Consider the following 25,348-nt stretch of genomic DNA (forward strand, 5'->3'; position numbering starts at 1 on the left):
CATTAAAATCGAATAGAATCAAGCAAGTAGGACTTAACCTACTCCGACCTCTCGCTTTTGTTAGGCAATTGAAGTAGGATAGCGATAAGTATTTATGTATAGTTCACGACAGGTTGACATGTCAATCGGGGTATGAGGTGAGTCGTGGAGGGGAGACGTCTCCCACAGCGCCCGCGCTATCCCGCACTGGGCTAGTGCGGGCAATTGCTATTTCCTTCAGAGTACAGTTCTTGCAATTCACGAAGGCGAGTGACCCATGCTTGTGTTGAAGTCGTATCGGTATAAGTAAGGTACAAAATGTGTTTGCGAGCGCTTGCTCGCGACTGATTGGACATGCACGCACACATACGCAATGCCCGCGTATCCGACGTAACCACAAGTAAAGTCCACTCGCCTTCGTGAATTGCAAGAACTAATAAGTTAAGAGCGCTCTATCCATAGGTAAGTATATAGATTCATGGATTTCAATAAAACAATCTCACATTTTGAAATAAGTGTTTATTTAGCAGGTCGCGTTTGCTATGAAGGCAAGGTAATAAATACAACGAGGTTCGTATAAAAATATACAAATTACAAAGGTAAGTTTGTATATGGACGGATTTACATTTACAACACTCAGTGTACAAAAATATACAAATAAAATTACAATAAACAAATATAAAATTAAGTACCTACCTACGTATAAAATAAATGTCAAGGAATGTAATTCTTGAGATTCAAATAAGATTCACCGTCGCGCGTCGTGTTTATATCGCTATATAAAACCATCTTACATTTTAAGGGGGACCTTAATTTAATTAAAGTTCAGCATTTGGCAGAAACTGTCCTGCAGTCATTGACTTACATATTACTTCGTATGGACAGGGCTATTGAACAAACAAAATGGCACCGACTCAGTGGTGCTTTAGCACCAATGCAACCTCAGTGACATCTGGATTTCAAACGGGTGGTTCATTAGTATCTAATAAAAGGGTACCAGAAGTGAGTTTAAAAGCGAGACAGAAAAGCAGGGCATTATAAACTATTTTTGGATTGGTTATTGGACTGTCCTCTCCTTTAAACTTGCGCGCAGACATTGGTCACACGCGCAGAGCTTACCGAGAGGTTTTACTTTTTATACCAACCTAACTACAACATTAACCTGATCAGGGCACAAATTTACCATTACAACCAATCATTAAAAATAGCGACCTAAACGCAAAGCATTTAATAGTCGAATGAGTCTGCGGTCTGAACGCAGACTAGCTTTAAAATTCATAAACCACGCGTATTCATATACCTACCATCGCGCATCGCCTCAAGATGGTGATGCAATACATCACGTGACTTCTGTCAGAGATAATTAATTAATATAAGTGCGATAACACTAAGAGGTGGCACTGATTTATTTGGTTTCAAAACCGTGAAAATTTTTGTTCGCTTGACCATATCTTGTCATTTATATCGATGCCTGCAGTCAATTCATGCAAAGTATGGAATTTAGTCGAAACTACCCTCAATCAACAAAATGTTGAATTAAAGCTATTTAAGTCTTAAGTTTAAAAAAACCGTTGTCAAACAAGTTATCAGAAAAAGTATTCTGAAATTTTAGTGACGCGCCCTGCAGCGCAGCTGAGGTGCGTTGGCACCTTTAGTAGGCAGGTATTCGTCGTTTAGCATACATTCATAGCACGCCAAGATATCGCTTAATATTTGTAACACGTACCTACCTACGATTCGGGTTATCAACAAAATTGGCGCCAGTTCAACTAGCTCGCGATAATAGATACCTACGTACTTGTTAGTTCAAAACCCTATTTCAATTATTTTTATTTTGTACAACTACTTATATGTATAATGCCCCATAATACGTCGCAAATGCAATACGACTCGCGGACTTTACCTACGTTGATAAAGCTCCCAAGTGTCAACTGTATGAAGTTTCAACTCTCAGATGATCAACTCTCAGATGAACGATGCACGAACGCATAGATAACGAACAGACAGACATTATTTTTTAAGATAATAAGTATAAGATTTACATAAAGTGTTTGATTACACTTGAAGGAAATTTCGAAATGTTTTTTAATAGCTAACAGATATTGCGCAATCGACGGAATCTCAGACCGCATCTTTCAGGGCGCGATTCTCAAGGAGACGCAACTATTGATACAAATTTTAAAATTTATTTCGAAATCTCCTTTCTATTACTGTTTTTGGTTAATAAATATTTTTTACAATTTCATTACGAAAAAAATCGTAATCTTTAAACTACATCATCACAAGTCTATTATTGTTTCTCTACTGAGCGAAGGCCTCCTGTCTTATAGGAGAAAATGGTTCAGAGAAGGGTATATTTCCTCTGAAGCGGAACAGAGAGACACGCGTCTCTGTTACTTTACTTATTTTAAATAACGAGTTTTGAGAAATCTCATACAAAAACTGTCAAAATGTTAAATTACCTAGTTATTAGTTTAAATTGTTTTTGTTTTTTTGGTGGCAACACACCGTGTGTTTTAATAAAAATGTGCACTGATGTTATAGGCTGCGTGGAAACAACCTGACGCTTTTTTACCACTTCTATACATGTTATAAATTCTGTGACCAATACCTACTCAATATAACTACACTGTGGGTCTTGTCTTCATTTCAGTAATATGAAATATGATCTGAGCTATTAACTAGTGAGTAAGCTATGTAATATGTTAGCTAATCTAATATGTCAGTATGTGTCAAGGTGTACCAATACATTACATACTATATTAAGTCCTACATTATTTACAAGGTACAATTGCAATTCACGAAGGCGAGTGAACTGTACTTGTGGTTACGTGATACGTCGTAGACACGGACATTGCGTAAGTGTGCGTGCATGTCGGACCAATCAGTCAAGAGCAAGCGCTTGGTACACACACATTTACTGTACCTTAGTTATACCAATACTCAGCCAAAGAATCAAGTTGACTTGTCAGACGCGTATACCGAAAGGGACAAAACAACAAAAGAAATCACTTACGTATGAAAGCTTATGTTTCATAATTTGCGCTCGCTACAACTTTTACACAGCAATGCAACATAAAAGGCTTCTACACACCTTCAATACTAAATTTAAAACAGAAAACTAAATAAAAACTCGTAATATTCGCAATAAATTACTATCACAGAGGTACTATGACAAAGACAAAAAATGTGTTTTTGTCTTTATCACTTTTCATAGTTTTTCTATACACCTACCTTGTTCTAACAAGGTATTATTATTTTGATACCAAGTCTCCTTAATCCTTAGTCTGAGTACCGATAGGTACGACATAAACGGCAAGCATGAACCACGACCACTCGCGTTCGTAAAATGCAAGAACTGTAACATAAGTAATGTTGCTTTTGACTAACTCCTAACAATGGGCACTGCATATCGCAAAACACAGTTGACATAAGCTAAGTATGATAATATATGTACAAGTCATTCATAGCAGAAAAACGTTTAGGTCAAATTACATGGTCAAAAGCAATCTTTGGATTATTATTGCCTATACATTGTAGGCCAATGAAATAAAGTTTTTTTACACTACAATAGATATACTACATTCTATTAGCTGCCTACATTATATTTCCAAATAATATCAATTTTAGTGCCATGTGATTCTTATAAATAAGTTAAGCCTGGTATCCACTTAAGCGATGTGTTAAGGAGACCAATCAGATTAATGATTGACAGATGACAAAAAATTATCATGTCATCTATCAATAATCTCATTGTGCTGCTACCCAGATCTCTGCTTTGGTGGATACTAGGCCTTATGTTTACAAAAGTATTTCTGATGAAATAGTGAAGTACATCGTACAGCTATTAGTAAGTCTTCATGTTACAATTTCATACTGTGGCACGTGAGGTTCATAGCTGAACCCGTTGTAATGAGTAAAGCTGAGACAACTGGACCCCGGCCCCTCCGCAAAGTGAGTCAGCTCATTCAGGAGGGAGGAGAAGGGGGGTCTCTCATCCGGGTCCACTTGCCAACACTGTAAGCACAACTGGAAGAGTCCATCAGCAACATAAGATGGTTGAGAAGGACGCATGCCCCTCAAAACCCTGGCTGCCACATCCTTGTTCCCTGTGTGAGCATACGGTGTCGCTCCTATAGTCAAAGCCTCCCACACGAGCACACCATACGACCAAACATCTGCTTTAAAATTAAATCGGCTCTGTCGTAACATTTCATGTGAAGTCCATCGAGTATAATCCGGAGTCTCATGCAGAGGACGGATGTGAGAGAGTCCGAATCCTGCAACTTTAGCCACCCCGTTGTCACCAATCACTATGTTCCTGCAACTCAACCTTTTGTGCATAATTTTTTTGGTGTGCAAATATTCCATCCCGCTCGCCACGTCCACACAAACCTGGACAGCTTTGCTTTCACTCAGAAGGCAAAATTTATTGTTCTGAAGATCTCTATGTCTACTCTGCAACAGTAACTCTTTGAGGGTAATTTTTGTGTCCTGTAAAACTACAAACAGTGTTGTGCTCGTCTCACAGATACCGATAAAGGCGATCAGGTTTTCGTGCTCGTTAGATTTAATGAGTAGGTCCAGTTCTTGAAGCATCAGTTTCTTGTCCGGTTTCTCCAGGTCCCTGTCGGATATGACCTGGACTAAGCCGGGAGTTTGAGCACCGTGCTGCTGGACTTTGCCTCTAGTGAACTTTCCATAGCTTCCCAAGCCGACTACGCAAGAAATATCTATTTCTATCAAGTCTCTAGGAATATTCCAGAGTTTACGTTTCAAATTGCCATAGTAATCCACTCTTTCGTCTTGTTCCTGAAGGAATCCTGAGTTCTCTATCTCCATGCACGGCTCACTCAGGCTCAAAGGCATGGATTGAGAGCATCTCTGCATCCGCACCATGTGAATCTTCTTTCTCAAGACTATGAGCGCGCCGACACCTATCAAGAGCAGCACCACACCTATTGCTATGCCCGCGCCGAGCGCCACCACCATGGGAGAGTACTCCTCAATCTCATTAATATTTAAAATTATCTTCTTTGTTGACTCAGCATACCTGACTTTCTTCACATGATTTTTTTCACTGACAACTCCGAGTGAAACCTCTATATCATTGGTCAGAGGTAGGGGAGCATTGTAGTACCCATTGTAAGTTCTTCCGTTGCCTATTATGAAGTCATTCTTGATGTCGTCCGGGTCTAGCTCTGCAGTGATGTAGTAAGGAAGACCTTGCTCGTCTGCATAGGAGTGATTGCCGAGGTTTTCTATTATGATGCCCTGCTGGTAGAGCTCTATGGATACTACGATTCTGTACATAGAGACAGGGCCATTCACATTTTTTGCTTCAGGAATATGGACAAGCATCTCATCGCCGTGCCTCTCTCTCATTTCTATATTGGGAGGGCTCGGATCTGGAGTGCCGATGATTGTTTCGACCACGGTTCCAATGCTGGCACCTTCTTCTTTATAATTAGTTGCGGCCACGCTTATATTGTACACAGAACCGGGTTGAAGATTTGGCAGTTCTGATTGGAGAGTGGTGTTGGGTACTGCCCAAGCGACTGGCAGGAGGGCTGCGGTGGCATATGTTTCCACTACGGAAGCTTTGATGACATACCCTGTGATGCGTGTGAAGGCTTGCGGCGGCGTCCAGCGCAGCCTCACGGTTGTTTCGGTGATGTTCAGCACCTGTATGGACATGGGGGGGCCTGGCGCCGTCACCTCTGTGTCGTACACGCTGGCTGCGTTGTCTCCGCCACATTTCTGTGTCTCGTTCTTCGGACACGGCGTATCACACGAGTCTAGCTCGAGCTTAAACTGCCCGGGCTCGTTCCCACAGAAACAAGTCGACTCATTACCTATTAGAGCGTACTTGTAATACACTTGTTCGCAGGCCGATAAGCATACGTCCACAGACTGCCCTGTGTGAGTATTCAACACGTCTTCTTTGAACCTATAGCAGCCGATGTAGTCGCCCCGGTCTGTACTAGCATAATTAATGTACAAGAAAATTACCGCAACCAGTAACGGACACGGGGGTTCCATTGTTTATATTCCTCGCTGACTCACACACAATGTAACAGGCGTAACAAACTACACATTGCTTTAAGTTAATTACTGTGTATTGTATTATGATAATTAATAAAACACATGTTCTTTTAATACAAAATACGGTGAAATCGATTGCTGACGATGCGGAATAATGCGGAATCGGATGGATCGGAATTCGGAAATACAACGCGATTAACGATTTTTTTTTGACGTTGACAGCGGATTGGTCTGTGGCTAACAGTGACATTAATGCTCACAGAGCTAATACTATTGACACAACTTGCCTTTACTCTATGGGTGGAATCGGGTAAAATATGGGTAAATCATGGTGAAATGGTGAAATCTATAGAGCGCACTCTGACAATATTTCCATCACATTTCCATACATAACATTCATCCAACAGAGAGTATGTTAGTTAATCACTACGTTTTAAGAGACGGGACTTTCATACAAAACCGAAAAATCAAAAGTATATGAATTGGACCGCATGATTTAATACCAACATTATAACACTAACATTGACAGATAGACAGTACTGCCAACATAACCAAACAAGTAGCAGAAAAAATACCTTTAGAAGTAGCCCTATTGTGACTCTTACTGTTAGAGCGAGATAGCTAAATACATTTAAGCTCTTATTAGAACGTGACAAAATGATAAAGTTTTGTCCTTATCACCGTGGCCACTTTTTTGTTTGTCAAGATGTATTTGTACGTGAGATCTTGACAAACAAAGGTTATGTTGACTCAAGTATTTTAAAGAAATAATTGATTTGTTTTGTTGTTTTTGAAGTTATTGTGCAATGATGGGATGCAGTATACTAGGCTACAATAGCCGAAGCGAACGTAAAATAGACGGAATAACATTTCACAACTTACCTCTGCTTAAGCGAGAGGGACTGAGGGGGCCACGCTAGTTGCATATCTGTGTATCTGTGCTACTAGGGTTCTTTGCGGCTGTCTTTTTATGATCGCACAGTAAATTTTTATTTACAGTCAAAGAGAATAACCTAATTAATGAGCTATTACTCTGTGGTTGCTGTTGTGTCCATTTCAGTCATCCATTTCATACAAAAATGCTACGAAAGCTTCGTTTGCCTGTATGTTTGCACATAAATATATTTAAAATATTTTTTTAGGTAAAAGTTGACCTAATCGTGATATGCTAGGTGCTAACATGCGTGCTAACAACTGAACGGTGGACAAGAAAATATGGAGCGCGGAAAAATGTCATCAACCGGCCGCGGGGGCAAGAGCAAAGCCCCACAGCACCCTCAGGACATCTTCGCTTTGGGCAGTAAATCCACTGTTGTGGTGTCCCGCGACTCGGAAAAGAGGAATATTCATAAACCTTCTACAAGTGGTAGGTACTTATTCAAGACTATCGGCTGTATTTACTATCAGAAATATCTGAGATGCATCAGGAGGCACTATTCCGTCAGAACTTTGCTGGAGTCTGCTTCTGATGTTCACCGCATGCACGCTAAACCAGTAATTTGCTGGATCAGAATGTCCAAATTCTTCAGACAATTTGTACTACACATCGCATTCCATTTGAAATTTGTTTTTAAATCAGAGACCTGGTGGCATTTATATTTTTGTTATGGTCACTCTGTCACGCTTAAAATGCAAATAACTCTGAAATGCCCAAATCGAAAATCGAACTCCTGGCCCTCCAAATAGAAGGCTGATAACTCAACCACTAGGTTATCACTACTATCCAATTTATTACTCTTCTTTGTCTAGTTCTATCCCATGCTATGTAGGGTCAGAACAACATGTCTTTTTCCTCCACTCTTCTATCATACGCCAAAACTTTATCTACCCCTTTTACTTGTATACACATATCCTCTTCACGCAATCTATCCACCTTTCCTTTGGTTTTGATCTGCTCTTTTTCCTTCCACATGTCTTATTTCTTACTACAGTAAACTTTTAAATTGTATAAGGAGTGGGTGAAAGAAAGCGTGAACCAGCAGGGTTCGGCAGCGCGCCGCCCAGCAAACGGGCGCGCATCGGCTCGCCGGCGGAGGCCGTCACCGGCACCTCGTTGGAAGTAGACCCGGTGGACCTGGTGCCCAATGTGCTGCAGGCTTTGGATACACATAATTCGGACAAATTGGTTTGTAGATTGTTGTTCCTTTTACAACAGAATTCATCACTTAACATCAGGTGACCCACCTGCTGATTTGCTCGCTATCTTTAATTTTTTTTAAAAATGATGTCTTTTTCAGGGTTCTGTACCCAAGGTGTGACAATGAGACCCTATTGCTAAATCTCTGTATCTCATGAACCATATGAACATAATAGGCAGAGTTGATAGTTTCAGTGTGTATTTTTATGGTGGCTATAACAACAAATAATAAAAAACAAAATGGCGGATTTTAAAATTGGTTGCCATCCAAATTAAAAAAAATTAAAAAGTGCATAGTGTTATATCTCCGCACCGTACGAATTTATTATAAACTAGCTGATGCCCGCGACTTCGTTTGCGTGGAATTAGGTTTTTAAAAATCCTGTGGAAACTCTTTCATTTTCCAGGATAAAAAGTAGCCTAATGTCACTCTTCAGGTCTTTATCTATACACATGCAAAAGAACACGTCACTCCGTTGCACCGTTGCGACGTGATTGAAAGAGAAACCAAGAAACAAACACACTTTCGCATTTATAATAAGGGTACAGATTTATTTTTATGAATCATAGTTTTTGATTTATCGTGCAAAATGTCGAAAAAATACGACTGTACTGCGGAACCCTTGGTGCGCGAGCCTGACTCGCACTTTTATTGTATTAGGCTACACCTTCAAACACTATGTTTTAATTTGTTCACAGTTGGGCCTTCTCACTGGCTCAATACGTCTCCTCAAGTCCCAGCGCTCCAAACCAGACCCCATATTGTGCATGAGTATGCTCTACCTGACCAAGATCCGCCCCAACATGTTCGCCCACGAGACGGTCACACAAACACTGTGCACGTTGCTGAAGAGGGAGCAGGGGGCAGCCTTCAAGAGCAAGGGCAACCCGCTCGTGTTCGTGCTGGCCTGCAACATGCTGTACGCGGGGCACCGGGACAGCAACAACTGGCCGGACACTTTCATAAAGGTAACATGCTGTACAGCAACAACCTCTCTGGTGAGCATCTGGTATAAGTCCCGCAAATAGCTAATGCGCGTGGTCACCATTTTAGTGACGTCAGCACTAGACTGAAGTTTCGAGCTGAGGGTATATTTTTATTTCGGCTGACGTCAAAATGACGTCATTTCGATGTTAATGACATTTCGAGACATGGTTCCAGCGCTGTAGTAATTTGCGAGACTTATACCTCAGATGTTTACACTAGAGGTTTGTGTCTGAGCTTTTCTGGAGACGCGGCGTGTTGCGTGTCGCGTCGCGCTGTCAATTCAAACATTATGGCCAAGTATGAGAGTGTTAACTGGCGGAGCACGCGGCGGGGCACCCGGCGTCGTGCACGCGCAGTTACATGTAGACACGCGGCGAAGCACGCGATGATATTCGTGAAACGAGACCATATATCGCTATATGATTGTATTATTGCCTGTGACACCGCGACCACCGACTCGGGCCCCGTCGCTGGTTTCTCGGAACGCCTCTCCATCAACTAACAATCTCGTGACGCACCGCGCGGCGCGATGCGCCAAGTGACCTACCTTAGGTACCTACTGGAATAGGTAGGCTACCTATTCGAGTTGTTGCACTGCTGTACAAGACAATTATCTCACGCTGTATTTTGTAATGCCTCAAATAAACTTTTTTCTTTATTTCAATGGCTGTCTCCAGGTATACATCGAAGACGCGCTGAACGAGCGCTGGTGGGTGGAGTGCGCGTGGTGCAAGTGCCTCGTCGACAACATCGTCACGGCGTTCGCCACCAAGCAGCCCCCCGCACACCTCATACCCAGCGACAACACGTTAGGTAACGTAGGCTTCAAAGCAGTCACTCATTGCAAGAAAGAAACATTGAAAATAATTTTTTCACTGTATTTAGCACCTACCGGAGTATACGTTTTGTTTTCAACCTGGGCGGTCTACTTGGCTTCTGGAGTGAGCTTGGATGGCTGGAGTGAAGACTTCGGCGGGGAGGGGTGATGCACGCACAACAGACGGAAACGTTTAAGTGCGGAAACCAGCCCAGAATGAAGAAGAAGAAGAAGAAGTATACGTTTTTCGCCACAATAAATTTTTTATCAACAAAAATACAGTACCTAATTAAGTATCTAAATTAAATATGTCGTTTGGTGCCAAAATGCGAGTGTGTGCATAGGCAATGTAAACGGCCAAGGGCGACGTGTGGAGTTCCCGCGATGATTCCAAATAGCTAGAATCCAGAGCCGTGGAGCAGGTCAAACTGTACTTTAATAAAAAAAAAATTTTTCAAGAATAACTTTTAATATTTTGCCAACAAAATAGTGCTTCAATATGTAATTCCGTGCGCGTTCAGCTTTACTACAACCGCGCATAAAAGCTACACTTCCTTTTAGGTACAATGTCCCCGTCAGGATCCGGATCTCCCTTAATGGGCAGCACTGAGGAAGACGTCGACAATACCGAGCTGGAATATTCCGTGTTTCCTAGGTAACAAGAACTTCTTACAATCTCTATTCTCTACCCATGTAATAAATGCAAAAGTCTGTGTGTTTGTTGATTCGTTGGTTTGTCCTTCGATCAGTACCCGTAGTATAAGATTTTACGTCACACCAAACGTTGCTAGAATTCGAGAGTCGAAACACTTCTGCGTTATAGTAAACTGGATCTTAAAAGCCTTGTTTTAAAGCTCAAGTTTGTCTACACATCTACAGCCAGCGCTCCAAGCGGAAACATTGCGAAATTAAAATCAGTGGTATTGAATTTTTTACTCCAATTCAAGGCTCTTTAGGTCCATTTTACTTTGATGTTATTGTGTTTCGATTCTCGAATTCTAGCAACGTTTGGTGAGACGTAAAATCTTATACTACGCCTACAGATGTGTTCTCCTCTCGCCATTTTACTATCAGACCGTGAGGCACCACAAGGGTCTGCACGTCTACATAGTCGAAATCCCACGGGCACGTAGATACAAAGCGATTCGCTTCCTCGTTCCTAATAGGCTGTGCTACAATATGGAATTCCCTTCTGCCTTCAGTTTTCCCCTCTAGGCTCTACCTATAATGTACTACCTCCAAAAAAAGTGTGAATAGGCACCTTCTAGGCGGGCGCGCTCCACCTTACACTGCATCACCTACCTGAGACTAGACGCATAATGATACACGTCTATTGACATCCAAACCACGCGTGTCTACAAAATTTTAACAAAGGGACAACTCAAATAAGCCGATAAATCGACCAATTTCGACGAAATGCCAACACACAACAAATCTAATGAATTCTTTTTCTCAATCGTTCACTCTTGACAGAGTGGTCGTGGCTATGAATTCTTCACTGCCGCGTATGCGATCTCGCTCCAGCTACTTCTGTTGGTGGCATTACATGCACGGAGACAGGCGTGTTTCTTGCAGAGCGGATTCCATCGAAGCCCATCCACCTTGTTGGGGAACGCCCACGTGGGCTTGTGCCTTCCACTCGAACGTGTACCACGAGGTGTTCGATAGTACCACTCTTCCTTGTAGTGTGCCCTAAGAACTTGAGGATTCGCAATTGTACTAGTATCTATCAATCAAACCAATAAAAATCATTTAAAAACAAAAAAAGCACAAAAGTACTTTGTGTGGATGAAGTTTTTTACTATTTTTGTTCCTGCAGATATTCCAGCAGCTACGAGTCTGTAGAGGCTCTGGTGCTGGAAGCCATCAGGGAGCAAATCCAGCGCAGGGCCGCGCCCGATGCCATCGGGAAAGGCTTCCTCAAGCTACTCTCGGCTACTTGCGGCTTCCCTGAGGTGAGTTGCGTTGAGGGAATCTAACTGACTGACATATCAACGGACAGCTGAAACTGCTGGGTCTAGATTCTTGACTCGGAGTCGGACTTACGCTAAGAGAAGTGGCCGAATTTTCGATTGCCTTGACTTAGAAAGAAGCTTATTTTTTAAAGCTCCCAAGGGGCCGGACGAAGTCGCCGGCATCATTTAATAGACGTTAATTTGAAACTTATTTAATTAAATTTCATATTGTTCTAGATCCGTATGATAGCAGCGTCTAGGTTGGAAGCTTGGCTGCACTCCGGCAAGTTGTGGCGCGCGGCGCAAGAGCTATTGGCACATGTGTGCGCCAACGCGGCCGCTTCTGGGCCAAGCGCCGCGAGGGACCACGAAGTGTTGGCCCAACTGGCCCGCATGCGGTTGAAGACCAAACCCTTACAAGCTGCTTACCAGTCCTGCCTCAGGTAAATATCGTACTTCTATATCTATAATATATAAAAAGAAAAGCTGACTGACTGACTGTTCTATCAACGTACAGCTCTAACTACTGGACGGATTCGGGCTGAAATTTGGCATGCAGATAGCTATTATGACGTAGACATCCGCTAAGAAAGGATTTAAAAAAAAAAATTGATTCCTAAAGGGGTAAAACAGGGGATTAAAATTTGCGTAGTCCACGCGGATGAAGTCGCGGGCATAAGCTCGTTAATGTAAGTGCGAAAGTGTGTTTTGGAAACTTGGCTACACTTCGGCAAGCTATGCCTTGGCACATGTATCTGCTAACTCAGCTATGTCTTAGGCTGAGATCTATAGAGCGCACTTTGACTTTGCTCAGACTAAGATTGAGTTAAAACGAGACAGATTTATGTGAGAGATATAGCTCTGTCTCGTTTTAACTCTGTCTTAAGCCTAAGCTAAGTCAGAGTGCTCTATAGATCTCACCCAAGTCGTACGTGCAAAGCAGTACGTGTTCCGGTGTACTGTCACATGCATGCTCTGCATAGAGGGCTGTCGTGTCGGTGATACCTAGGATGGAAAGCTTGTGACGTTTGGATTGTGTTGCAGAGAGATGGTGTCGGAGAGTCCAGCACTGCTGCGCAGCGTGGTGACGCACACGATCTACAACGAGCTGTCCAACGTGCGCTCCCCCAACAACATGGCCGTCCTAGCAGCGCTAATCAACGCACAGCCGCAACTGGTGCCCGCTGCGATGGCTGATACATACCAGGTTTTACTTTTATATACACCTTATTCGTTATTTTAAAATTTATTTTTACCAAAACACCACCAACAAACACCAATAGACCTGTCCTTCCCTTTACAAGTGTTTGCTGATAAACGAATAATTAAAAAAAAAACATTACTAAGGTTTTAATTGGTTCTTTTTCAGCCCGCGCATCAAAGCGCATAAAATCCGCCATTTTGATTTTTTAAGTGACTGTGTATCAAGACAAATCTAATTCCCCTTATAACGTCTATTGAGAAATAAATAAAGTTAGATCGGTTTCTGTGGCAGGAACTGATGGTCCGTACGGAAGACTACCTGCGCCCGCTGCGCGCACTAACGCGTGAGTGCGTACGCGCCGCGCGCTCGGACGCGGCCGCGCTGCTGCCGCTCGCGTGCGCTCTCGCGCATCCGCCGCCCATGGACCCGCCGCAAGAGGTAACAACATCAGCATCAACCCATCATCGCTGGCTCACTATAGAGGGTCTCCTCTCAGAATGAGAAAGGTTTAAGCCATAGTCTGCCTCGCTGGCTCAGTGCGGATTAACAGACTTACTACATACATATACATTGGCAGATACACTTGATTTGCATGTTGCGTAGAAGCATTAAACCTAGAATGAGAAAACCTTGTTTGACGAACATCTGTATATTATGTAATAAAAAAAAATCTTAGAGCTAACCGAAACTGAATAAGTGTACTTTAATAGGCAAATAACGTTGCACCACCACCCACCAATAATCATATTTTCTAGATACGAGAGCGTGCGTTCCAGTCTATCGCCGACCTCTTTTGCGTGTGTTGCCTGGTCACAGCGGCACACAGCAAACACTCGGCCGACTATCGCGCGCAACTGACTGCGCTACAGCAGCAGGCGCTCGGCTGGTTGCGCGACACTGCGGCAACCGTCTATCGCCCTGCGAGACACGACTATCTACACGTGCTACACAAGGTAATCTGTTATGGCTTACCCCACTGTGTAGTTACCGACAAAGGTTGTCAGTTCACTTAATTTTTTAATTAGTATTTTTCAGACATGACTATACGCGACAGGTCGAGATGGCAATCGAGTCGCGGATGCCCCGCCTCATAACCCGATAGCCATATCGACCTGTTGCGTACTATACACGTGCTGCACAAGGTAATCTGTTAGGGCTTACCCCAATGTGTAGTTACCGACAAAGGGCCTCACTTTATTTTTTTTTAATGTACAGGAATCGTTTATTAGTCTTCATTGTTGTAGATAATGTTCGTGGAGCCAGCGGAGACGTACAGCAAAGTGGACAACTGGCCGCCGGAGTCGGAGAGAGCCCTAACTTATCGCCTGTGTACCGAGACTCCGCTGCCACAGAATACTCTACTTCGACTCATTTTCATTGGCCTCTCGAAGGTAAGTCTTGTGCATAGTATAAGTCGCGCAAATTGCTAATGCGCGTGGCCGCCATTTTAGTGACGTCAGCACTAGACTGAAGTTTCGAGCTGATGGTACATTTTTATTTCAAAATTGAATTTGTTGAATTTTCAAAAATCCTTTGTTAGCAGATGTCTGCGTCATAATTTCTATTTCAAATCTGCATGGCAAATTTCAGTACGATCCGTCCAGTGGTTTTGAGCTGTGCATTGACAGATCAGTCAGCTTTTCCTTTTATATATTTTTCCTTTTATTACCGAGGTTCAGTGAAAAAATTGTGTATACTTTTATTGTCCCAAGGAGATCCCGGTGTCACCCACGGAGGTGTTCGAGCTCATAGAGCAGCTGGTGCGCCGAGCCTGTGCCTTGCCCCCCGAGGACCAGCCGCTGACGGTGGACAAGCTGGAGATCGCAGACTACATCTTCCAGCTGTGTCAGTTCCATCCGCCCGACAACATCACTCTGCCTGCTAGGTGAGTGTGTACTCTAATTTTTGTATACTTTTATTGTACCTAGGCGGCAGAAGAAAGTTTTTTCAGATCCAATTTTTCCAGACAAAGAGCCTCAACAGCTCAACGGGTAAAGGAGTGGACTGAAAACCGAAAGGTCGACAGTTCAAACCCCGCCCGTTGCACTATTGTCGTACCTACTCCTAGCACAAGCTTGACGCTTAGTTGGAGAGGCAAAGAGAATATTAGTCATTTAACATGGCTAATATTCTTTTAAAAAAAACCGGCCAAGTGCGAGTCAGGCTCGCGCAACGAGGGTCTGTAATTCAGTCGTATTTTTTCGACATTCTGCATGATAACTCAAAAACTATGATGCATAAAAATAAATAAAAATCAGTTTTAGAATGCACAGGTGAAGACCTTTCATATGATACCCCACTTGATATAGTTATCTTACTTCGAAAATTGAAAATACTAATTATTAGTTTATGACCACAAATTAATTTTTTTGTGTGTGATGTAACCACAAATTCACGCTTTTCAGATTTTTCCCCTAATGCTAGCTATAGAACCCACCTTCCTGCCAAATTTCATGATTCTAGGTCAACGGGAAGTACCCTGTAGGTTTCTTGACAGACGGGACATTTACCACGGCGGCGTTGGACTACTGTGTCTCCTTATACAATAGCCGGCAAGAATTATTGTACATCGACTTTCAGAAAGAGGTTTCGACTTCGTAGAGCGTTGTCTCTGTCACTTATCCGACGTTTAGTCGGTCTCAACGACTGAGACAACGCGCTACGAAACGGTTTTGAATCTCTTTCAAAGGTTGATGTACAATATTTCTTGCCGGGTACCGTACTGTGGTTGTATTGTGTGCAGCTACACGGCCCCGGCGCTGGCTATAACGTCGCTGTACTGGCGCGGCTGGATGCTGCTGACCATGCTGGCCGCGCACAACCCGCAGGGCTTCGCCGAGCGCGCCGCCGCCGCCTACCCCACGCTGCGGGCGCTGATCGAGTGCTGCATCACCAGGTAATAGAGCTTGTGTCGTCTGACAATGTGAACTTAGTCATTTCACACCTCGGTTTTCTCCTATGTGACTGTCATCATCATCATTATGATCAACCCATCGCCGGCTCACTACAGAGCACGAGTTGAGACCCGTGCTCTGTAGTGAGCCTTCCCCTTATAGTCTGCCACGCTGGCCATATGCGGATTGGTAGACTTCACACACCTTTGAGAATGCGAAAATGTGTTTGTTTGTTGGTTTATTGGTTTGTTGATTTGTCCTTGAACGTCGTTTTTTGCATGGGTATAGATAAAGACCTGGAGAGTGACATAGGCTACTTTTTATCCCGGAAAATCAGAGTTCGCTCGGGGTTTTTAAAAAACCTAATTCCACGCGGACGAAGTCGCGAGCATTAGCCAGTATTATATAATAATAATTGTTCAATATATTATGTAATAATATGGGAATGTATGAAGTAAATAAATGACAAAATGTCTATTTAAATTGGTTAATACCTGGAACAGCAAGCCATCAATCGAGTGGAACGGCACGGCAGAAGGGGAAAGGGCGGAGGCGGAGCGAGCCGTAGTTCTGCAGCTGGAGACGCACCTCGCCGCCGCCAGCAACGCCAAGCTGCCCGTCACAGAACACTCTTCTCGACTCTTGGCTCAGGTGAATTTACAGCTTTACATTTATCCGGTTCGGAGGACCATTTTTATTGAAATTAAACTTCTCAGACGCTACTCAAGAACACTCTTCCTGACTATTGGCTCAGGTTGCTTTACAGTTACAGCTTTACACTTATCCGGTTTGGTGGACCATTTCCATTGTGAGTCTTGGCAACCTATTTTAAATTCTATGGTTATACCATTTGTTTGCCAATAGTTGACGACGCTAGAACCCCTGGGGCCTGCGAGACGCCCGCCGGCAGGGGTGCTTGAGGCGCTGCAGACGCTCAGTAGCCAGCTGCGACTGGGGCGACTGTTGTGTCGCCAGCCTGCGCTGCTCTTGCAACTCGTGGAGAGACACGGCACCAGGCGAGCGATGCCCTGGCTGCACCAGTTGCTAAGACACGATCGGTTGGAGCTTAGGTATGTTCAATGACGCCATAAAAATATCTTCCGAAAAAGAATGGAATTGTCAAGTATGTCATTCGGTAGTCGGAGTATAGTCCGCGCCAAACCAAAGTGGTTAACCGCGTGTTGCATCCCTTGTTCGCTATCTGCATTAGTGTGAGTGCTACATCCGTACAGAGTATACGAGCGTGTGGAACGATACCTGCGCGAGTTCGCACTCGCATCGTGGGTCACAAATTTTTACATAGGTCTCAGTTTTCACTTCTTTCTGCCTGCATGCAGTGGCGTGCATAGGGTTTAAAACCAGGGTAAGCATTAGTTAGGTAAGCAAGCCACAGGATAATGAGCATTGAGAAATTTCAACTGAGTTAACTATTTCTTGGGTAAGCAGCGCTTTTATGCCTCTATGAGTTGCACGCCACTGCCTGCATGGAATCCTGATTGACTGCTAATTTTTTCTAAATTGTATGTGACATGTAAGCACGTTTTTGGTTGTGACAGTGTGCTGCCAGTGCAGTGCCTGTGCGAGTTCCTGTCGGCGGGCGGGGCGGGCGGGGCGGGCGGGGCGGGCGGCGCGGGGTCGGGCGAGGCGGGCAAGGCGGGCGAGCTGTGCGCGCACCTGCGCCGCACGCTGCACAGCGAGGAGGGCGCGCGCGCCGTGTTGCACTACTACCTGCAGAGACTGGCACACACGCACAAGCACACCCGCCAGTCTGCCAACCGGGTAACTTGTACCATTTTGCACCTCAGAATAATGACTGTTAGAAGTAGCCCTATTGTGACACTTACTGTTAGAGCGAGATAGCTAAATGCATTTAAGCTCTTGTTAGAACGTGACAAAATGATTATGTTTTGTCCTTATCACCGTGGCCACTTTATTTTGTTTGCCAAAATGTATTTGTACGTGAGTATTTGACAAACAACGTGAAGTATAGAAGGAATGACATTTCACAAGTAAGAAGATCTGCTTGAGCGAGAGGGACTGAGGGGGCCACGCTAGTTGCAAATCTGGACATATCTGTGATTTTGCACAGTTCGTGACAGAAAAAACGTCGAGGCTTCGACGTCACTAACAGACGTCAAATGTTCCTACATTTTACGCTTGGTACATTAATAAAACCAAACCTATTTTTCTTGTATTCACGTCATGGCCATGGCCTAAGGTTCATCGTCGATTCATGATCAAACCGAGAGTTCCCTCACTGCAATTCACTGTGCCGTAGGTCAGAGCAGAGAAAGCCTCCAAGCCTAATAGGTAGGTGTTTGAAAAATCTCTCTGTCTTCAGGAGAATTTTATTTGAAATTAAAAACTTCCCATATATTAAATTTTTTTAACCTTTGTTTGATTAATTTTCAGGGCTTGAAATTGGTACTGTCGCAAACGGATGACGCAACGGACATGGATTACAATGCAGACGTCAGTCCTGAGTATGTTACTTGATTTTTTAACCGACTTCAAAAAAGGAGGAGGTTCTCAATTTGACTGTGTTTTTTTTTTTTGTATGTGCATCGCGTAACAAACGCGATTACTCCGGCAATTATGAACCGATTTTGATAACTCTTTTTGTTCTGTAGGACATACTTCAGATGTGGTCCCATTTTAATTTGGTAAAGATCTGATAAATTGGGTAATAAATTAAATTATATTTTACTATTTAGTGTTGGTGGTTATTGAAGTCGGTTTTTTTTTTTGATTTTTTTTATTACTTATCTAAATCTATAAAAGGAAAAGGTGACTGACTTACTGACTGATTGATCTGTCAACGCAGAGCTTAAACTACTGGACAGTTCGGGTTGAAATTTGGCATGCAGATAGCTATTATGATGTAGGCATCCGCTAATAAAGGATTTTTGAAAATTCAACCGCTAAGGGAATGAAATAGGGGTTTACAGTAAACATGTCATGTGCGTTTTTATAAGTGCTGTACTACGAATTATAGATATGATAGATATTTTAAATAACGATTTCTTTGAGCCTAACAACAGTATCAGTCCATTCATTAGAGCCTCAATAGCTCAACCGGTAAAGGAGTGGACTGAAAACCGAAAGGTCGACGGTTCAAACCCCGCCCGTTGCACTATTGTCGTACCTACTCCTAGTACAAGCCTGACGCTTAGTTGGAGAGGAAAGGGGAATATTAGTCATTTAACATGGCTAACATTTTTTTTTTTTTTTTTTAAATTCACTAGAAAGGGGCAAACAGAAAACCGTCCTTGTGGCTTTTATTCGCCCACTATGTGCTACCTGGGACTGGATAGGCACTATCATACGCGACAGGTCGAAATGACAATCGGGGTGGGTGTGCGGGACGTCCCTCCGCCTCATACCCCGATTGCCATCTCGACCTGTCATGTACTATACGTCTATAGATCCTGGTTGCCCCTCCTGCCGTCCCTAGTCCACTGGGAGGCGCTGCGGGGCGAGGCAGTGCGGCGAGTGAGAGCGGCGTGCCTGGTGGAGTGCGTGCCGCAGCACGTGGCCGCTTATCTCGGCTTCCTAGCGTGCCACGCCGAGCCGCACGACCTCACCGACATCGTGCTGGTGAGTGGATATTCCAACATGAAAAACTCAAAATTTAAATATATAAAAGGAAAAGGTGACTGACTGACTGATCTATCAACGCACAGCCCTTCCAAAGTGGTAAAGTGTGTCCTCTAATATCTCAGAAACAGTGGCTCTTAGGAAAAAAGTATGCAAACATTTTCTGTAAATAATTATCTGATCTACAATTTTTGTCTGAGCTAATTTTATGATAAACTTACCGTTTTGCTGAAAATCGCAAAAACCTATTTTTGTGACCTTTGACCCCGAGTAATATTTTTTTTCCAGGTGTCGGATCGATGAGGACTTTTCACATTTCATTTATAATAGTGTTTTGAACAATCCTACCAATTTTCAGCCAAGTGTGAATTATTGTAACCTTGCAGTCTAAATTGTCCAGGCTATACTTTCAAATGTTACTTAGTATGTTTGAATGTGGCAGGACCTGAGTCAAGTGCTGATGGAGCGCACCACGGTGATGGGCTACGTGCTGCCTCCGGTGGACGCCAAGGAGGTTCCTCGCGACGACCAGTACCTCGGACAACATAAGGCGTTACACTCCTTGACGACGATATTCTACACGCATCTCAAACAGGTAACACTTTAATCCATTATTAGCCAATTTATCTACATATATCTTCTAAATATATAAAAGTAAAAGGTGACTGACTGACTGACTGACTGACTGACTGACTGATCTATCAACGCACAGCTTAAACTACTGGACCGATCGGGCTGAAATTTGGCATGCAGATAGCTATTATGACGTAGGCATTTGAAATTTGTGTAGTCCACGCGGACGAAGTTGCGAGCATAAACTAGTAAAAGATAAAGTACTGACTGACTGACTAATCTGTCAAAGAATAGCTCAAACTATACTGGACAGATCTGGCTGAAATTTGGCATGCAGGTAGCTATTATGACGTAGGCATCAGCTAAGAAAGGATTCTTGAAAATTCAACCCCTAAGGGGGTAAAATAGGGGTTGGAAATTTGTGTAGTCCACGCGGACAATGGGCGTTTATCTACAGGGTTATTATGTTGGCTAAATAGGAACGCGGGATACGATTCTACGTCTATAAGTCTTTTCTCTCACCATATTGTTTTTCTTACGTCTCCTTGGTAACCCAGATTGTATCCTAACGCGCAGACTCCATCAACGTGGCTAGACAACGTTTGCATTCCGATTACTACCGAATCAATTCCGACATATATACAAACTTTACTATCAGATGCTGTCGTCTACCGAGCCAACTGAAGCCCAGGAGATGTTGGAAGAAGGCGCGGAGGGCGCGAGCGGGCTGTACGCAGGAGACAAGGTGACGCTGCAGTGGGCCAACGGGCGCCGCGCCACTTTGTACGTCGTAGTTGCGCACGCGCATCTCAAACTGCTGTGCTATGGACCGTCTTGCTGTAAGTGTTAGGATTGTATAGGGCCTACACTTTCCAGTCCCACAGCATGAGCGTACAGTAAACGGCCAAAAGTGATGAACATCGATCTTTAGAAGGAGACAGTAGATTTGTAGAGCACTGCTCGGTCGTTGAAACCGACAAAGCGTCATATGGGTATGAGTGACAGAGATAACGCTCTACAAAGATGAAATGTCATTCTAAAGGCCGATGTCAGTCTTTGAGATAATGCTAACGGAGTATATTGAGAGGCGGAATAGGAATTATTAGGATTTAAGAGATTACTACAGTGTGCTTTTGAGAAAATCTTGAAATGCATCCATTATCAAAGCAAGTTACCCGATTTGATGCCTGTAGTAGTCTTCTCACTTTTGGTTGCGTACCACACCATCTTTTTGCTTTTCAATATCTGAAAAATTGATCGAGAACCTTTGTTCCAGTGGATACAAACCAAGAGATGTACTCCTGGCTCCAATCCACTTGGGTTGGCAGTGATGCACCTGAGGCCTTCGTGTCAGAGTCCCCGGACGAGGCCGTGCTGTTGCCGGACTGGCTGAGACTGAGCCTGGTGCGGTCGGCGCGCAAGCCTCTGGTGGAAGCTGGGCTGAGGGGCTTGCCGGCCAACAAGCTGTCGCTGTTCATACAGACCTTCGGCATGCCCGTGTCTTCAATGAGGTGAGGCTTCGTGTCAGAGTCCCCGGACGAGGCCGTGCTGTTGCCGGACTGGCTGAGACTGAGCCTGGTGCGGTCGGCGCGCAAGCCTCTGGTGGAAGCTGGGCTGAGGGGCTTGCCGGCCAACAAGCTGTCGCTGTTCATACAGACCTTCGGCATGCCCGTGTCTTCAATGAGGTGAGGCTTCGTGTCAGAGTCCCCGGACGAGGCCGTGCTGTTGCCGGACTGGCTGAGACTGAGCCTGGTGCGGTCGGCGCGCAAGCCTCTGGTGGAAGCTGGGCTGAGGGGCTTGCCGGCCAACAAGCTGTCGCTGTTCATACAGACCTTCGGCATGCCCGTGTCTTCAATGAGGTGAGGCTTCGTGTCAGAGTCCCCGGACGAGGCCGTGCTGTTGCCGGACTGGCTGAGACTGAGCCTGGTGCGGTCGGCGCGCAAGCCTCTGGTGGAAGCTGGGCTGAGGGGCTTGCCGGCCAATAAGCTGTCGCTGTTCATACAGACCTTCGGCATGCCCGTGTCTTCAATGAGGTGAGGCTTCGTGTCAGAGTCCCCGGACGAGGCCGTGCTGTTGCCGGACTGGCTGAGACTGAGCCTGGTGCGGTCGGCGCGCAAGCCTCTGGTGGAAGCTGGGCTGAGGGGCTTGCCGGCCAACAAGCTGTCGCTGTTCATACAGACCTTCGGCATGCCCGTGTCTTCAATGAGGTGAGGCTTCGTGTCAGAGTCCCCGGACGAGGCCGTGCTGTTGCCGGACTGGCTGAGACTGAGCCTGGTGCGGTCGGCGCGCAAGCCTCTGGTGGAAGCTGGGCTGAGGGGCTTGCTGGCCAATAAGCTGTCGCTGTTCATACAGACCTTCGGCATGCCCGTGTCTTCAATGAGGTGAGGCTTCGTGTCAGAGTCCCCGGACGAGGCCGTGCTGTTGCCGGACTGGCTGAGACTGAGCCTGGTGCGGTCGGCGCGCAAGCCTCTGGTGGAAGCTGGGCTGAGGGGCTTGCCGGCCAACAAGCTGTCGCTGTTCATACAGACCTTCGGCATGCCCGTGTCTTCAATGAGGTGAGGCTTCGTGTCAGAGTCCCCGGACGAGGCCGTGCTGTTGCCGGACTGGCTGAGACTGAGCCTGGTGCGGTCGGCGCGCAAGCCTCTGGTGGAAGCTGGGCTGAGGGGCTTGCTGGCCAATAAGCTGTCGCTGTTCATACAGACCTTCGGCATGCCCGTGTCTTCAATGAGGTGAGGCTTCGTGTCAGAGTCCCCGGACGAGGCCGTGCTGTTGCCGGACTGGCTGAGACTGAGCCTGGTGCGGTCGGCGCGCAAGCCTCTGGTGGAAGCTGGGCTGAGGGGCTTGCCGGCCAACAAGCTGTCGCTGTTCATACAGACCTTCGGCATGCCCGTGTCTTCAATGAGGTGAGGCTTCGTGTCAGAGTCCCCGGACGAGGCCGTGCTGTTGCCGGACTGGCTGAGACTCAGCCTGGTGCGGTCGGCGCGCAAGCCTCTGGTGGAAGCTGGGCTGAGGGGCTTGCTGGCCAATAAGCTGTCGCTGTTCATACAGACCTTCGGCATGCCCGTGTCTTCAATGAGGTGAGGCTTCGTGTCAGAGTCCCCGGACGAGGCCGTGCTGTTGCCGGACTGGCTGAGACTGAGCCTGGTGCGGTCGGCGCGCAAGCCTCTGGTGGAAGCTGGGCTGAGGGGCTTGCTGGCCAATAAGCTGTCGCTGTTCATACAGACCTTCGGCATGCCCGTGTCTTCAATGAGGTGAGGCTTCGTGTCAGAGTCCCCGGACGAGGCCGTGCTGTTGCCGGACTGGCTGGGACTGAGCCTGGTGCGGTCGGCGCGCAAGCCTCTGGTTTAGACTGTGCGTTGATAGATCAATCAGTCAGCTAGTCCGGATAAGTCTTTTTAGATAAAGTACCAAAACTTGTTAATGTGGACAAAATCCTGTTTTCTGGCAGTGCGTTGCTGGAAACCCTGGACGCGTGTCCCGTGGGCGCTATAAACCGACTTGGAGTGGAGCGCGGCTACATGGCGCAACTCCTGCTGGTGCAGAGAGCTCGCGGCGCCGTGGGAGGCCACGCCTTTGCCGCTGCTCTCCGCCTATCCAGACCTCAGTATCCACCAGGTATGCCGAAAGGAAAAAATTAAAATTACTAAAGCAAACACGGTGGTTAAACACTTGCTTTAAGGGTGAAGGAAAATACCGTGACGAAACCTGCATGCCTGAGAGTTCTCAATCATGTTCTCAAAGGCGTGTGAAGTACAGCCTCATAATAGCTCAACCGGTATAGGAGTGGACTGAAAACCGAAAGGTCGACGGTTCAAACCCCGCCCGTTGCACTATTGTCGTACCTACTCCTAGCACAATCCTGACGCTTAATTGGAGAGGAAAGGGGAATATTATATTAATTAAAAGAGATTAAAATGAAACACGTTTGCTCAGTGGAAGACAACTGACCGGAAGAGAGTATGAATTTATTTAACTTAACCATAGATAGGTACAGCAGATCGATCATAGACAACATTAATTAATTTATAAGACACGTTCAGGATTACTTATTTTGATAGAAATTACAACACCCCCACTCTATCAAAATAAATAGATAATAAAATCAATCTATTACCTACTATATTCATACACTCTGTATACCTAAAGCATTCATAAACTTATAATGCTTGTTAATATTTAAAGCCTTTGTCATTAAATCAGCAGGCATATCATTTGTCTGTAAATAATACAAGTTAACAGTTTTATTTGACATACATTCCCTAGTAAAATGGTAACGGACATCAATGTGCTTAGAACGCTTATGACACATATTATTATTGGAGGATAATTTCAAAGCACTTTGATTGTCGTTGTACAAGTTTACAGTGTATGATTCTTTATTTATATCGTACAATAAGCTACGTAGATATAAAGCTTCTCTACACGCTTCTGTAATACCCATGTACTCGGCTTCTGTGCTTGACAGAGCTACAGTTTTCTGTTTTTTGGTTTCCCATGAAATAGCACACCCCGACAAAACAAAGCACAAGCCTGTATAGGATTTCCTATCAATATGATTACTAGCCCAATCAGCATCCACAAATCCTTTTAACTTTTTATTCCCACTCTTAGTATATTTTAACCCAAAACTTTTAGTTTTCTTTAAATATTTTAACACTCTTTTAGCATATAACCAATGTTCCTTAGTGTAACAATTATTAAATTGACTCAAGTAACCAACTGAAAAAGTAATATCTGGTCTTGTCAAAACTGATAAGTACATTAGACTGCCAATAAGCTGCTGATAAGAAACATTTTCACACTTATCACTAGACTTATCCAGACACAACTTTTCTTCCATAGGTGTTGGGCTAACTTTACATTCAGTCATGTTAAATCTATGTAACAGCTGATCTATGTAACTCTCTTGACTCAAACAAATGACACCCTTTTGTTTATCAATACTTACATTCATTCCTAGGCATTGTTTTACTTGCCCTAGGTCTTTCAACTTAAACTGTGATGACAAAATGCTTTTTAAATGTTCAGTTTCCTTTAAATCATTAGAAAATATGAAAAAATCATCAACATATAAAGCCACAATAGTTCTTAAGTTATTTCTTTGTTTTACATACAAACATGGTTCTAATTTAGATCTATTATAACCATCACTAATCAAG

The 25,348-nt window shown here is 44.5% G+C and overlaps 3 protein-coding genes across 3 annotated transcripts in view; 1 reads left to right on the forward strand and 2 right to left on the reverse strand.

Moving 5' to 3' along the window:
* LOC117990791 (uncharacterized protein DDB_G0287625-like) overlaps nt 1-25,348 on the reverse strand; it is a 242,750-nt gene that overhangs the window by 81,880 nt on the left and 135,522 nt on the right. The window lies entirely within an intron of this gene.
* Nucleotides 484-6,219, reverse strand: Wsck (tyrosine-protein kinase Wsck). The gene has a single exon (XM_034978085.2). It carries the CDS (start codon nt 6,019-6,021, stop codon nt 3,838-3,840), a length of 2,184 nt encoding a protein of 727 aa, XP_034833976.1. The 5' UTR covers nt 6,022-6,219; the 3' UTR covers nt 484-3,837.
* Nucleotides 7,103-25,348, forward strand: part of IntS1 (integrator complex subunit 1) — a 36,752-nt gene continuing 18,506 nt past the window's right edge. The window contains exons 1-22 of the mRNA XM_034978282.2: nt 7,103-7,390; nt 7,977-8,149; nt 8,861-9,130; nt 9,827-9,962; nt 10,528-10,621; nt 11,786-11,921; nt 12,159-12,364; nt 12,966-13,128; nt 13,417-13,563; nt 13,881-14,078; nt 14,370-14,516; nt 14,838-15,010; nt 15,869-16,021; nt 16,523-16,670; nt 16,884-17,089; nt 17,576-17,798; nt 18,432-18,502; nt 19,445-19,616; nt 20,059-20,211; nt 20,848-21,028; nt 21,466-21,700; nt 23,638-23,804. Of these exons, the coding sequence (XP_034834173.1) occupies nt 7,240-7,390; nt 7,977-8,149; nt 8,861-9,130; nt 9,827-9,962; nt 10,528-10,621; nt 11,786-11,921; nt 12,159-12,364; nt 12,966-13,128; nt 13,417-13,563; nt 13,881-14,078; nt 14,370-14,516; nt 14,838-15,010; nt 15,869-16,021; nt 16,523-16,670; nt 16,884-17,089; nt 17,576-17,798; nt 18,432-18,502; nt 19,445-19,616; nt 20,059-20,211; nt 20,848-21,028; nt 21,466-21,700; nt 23,638-23,804 (3,703 nt within the window). The 5' untranslated portion in view covers nt 7,103-7,239. The remainder of the gene's footprint in view (nt 7,391-7,976; nt 8,150-8,860; nt 9,131-9,826; nt 9,963-10,527; nt 10,622-11,785; nt 11,922-12,158; nt 12,365-12,965; nt 13,129-13,416; nt 13,564-13,880; nt 14,079-14,369; nt 14,517-14,837; nt 15,011-15,868; nt 16,022-16,522; nt 16,671-16,883; nt 17,090-17,575; nt 17,799-18,431; nt 18,503-19,444; nt 19,617-20,058; nt 20,212-20,847; nt 21,029-21,465; nt 21,701-23,637; nt 23,805-25,348) is intronic.

The sequence above is a fragment of the Maniola hyperantus genome, chromosome 18 (assembly GCF_902806685.2).
Source record: "Maniola hyperantus chromosome 18, iAphHyp1.2, whole genome shotgun sequence".
NCBI classification, from domain to species: Eukaryota; Metazoa; Arthropoda; class Insecta; order Lepidoptera; family Nymphalidae; genus Maniola; species Maniola hyperantus.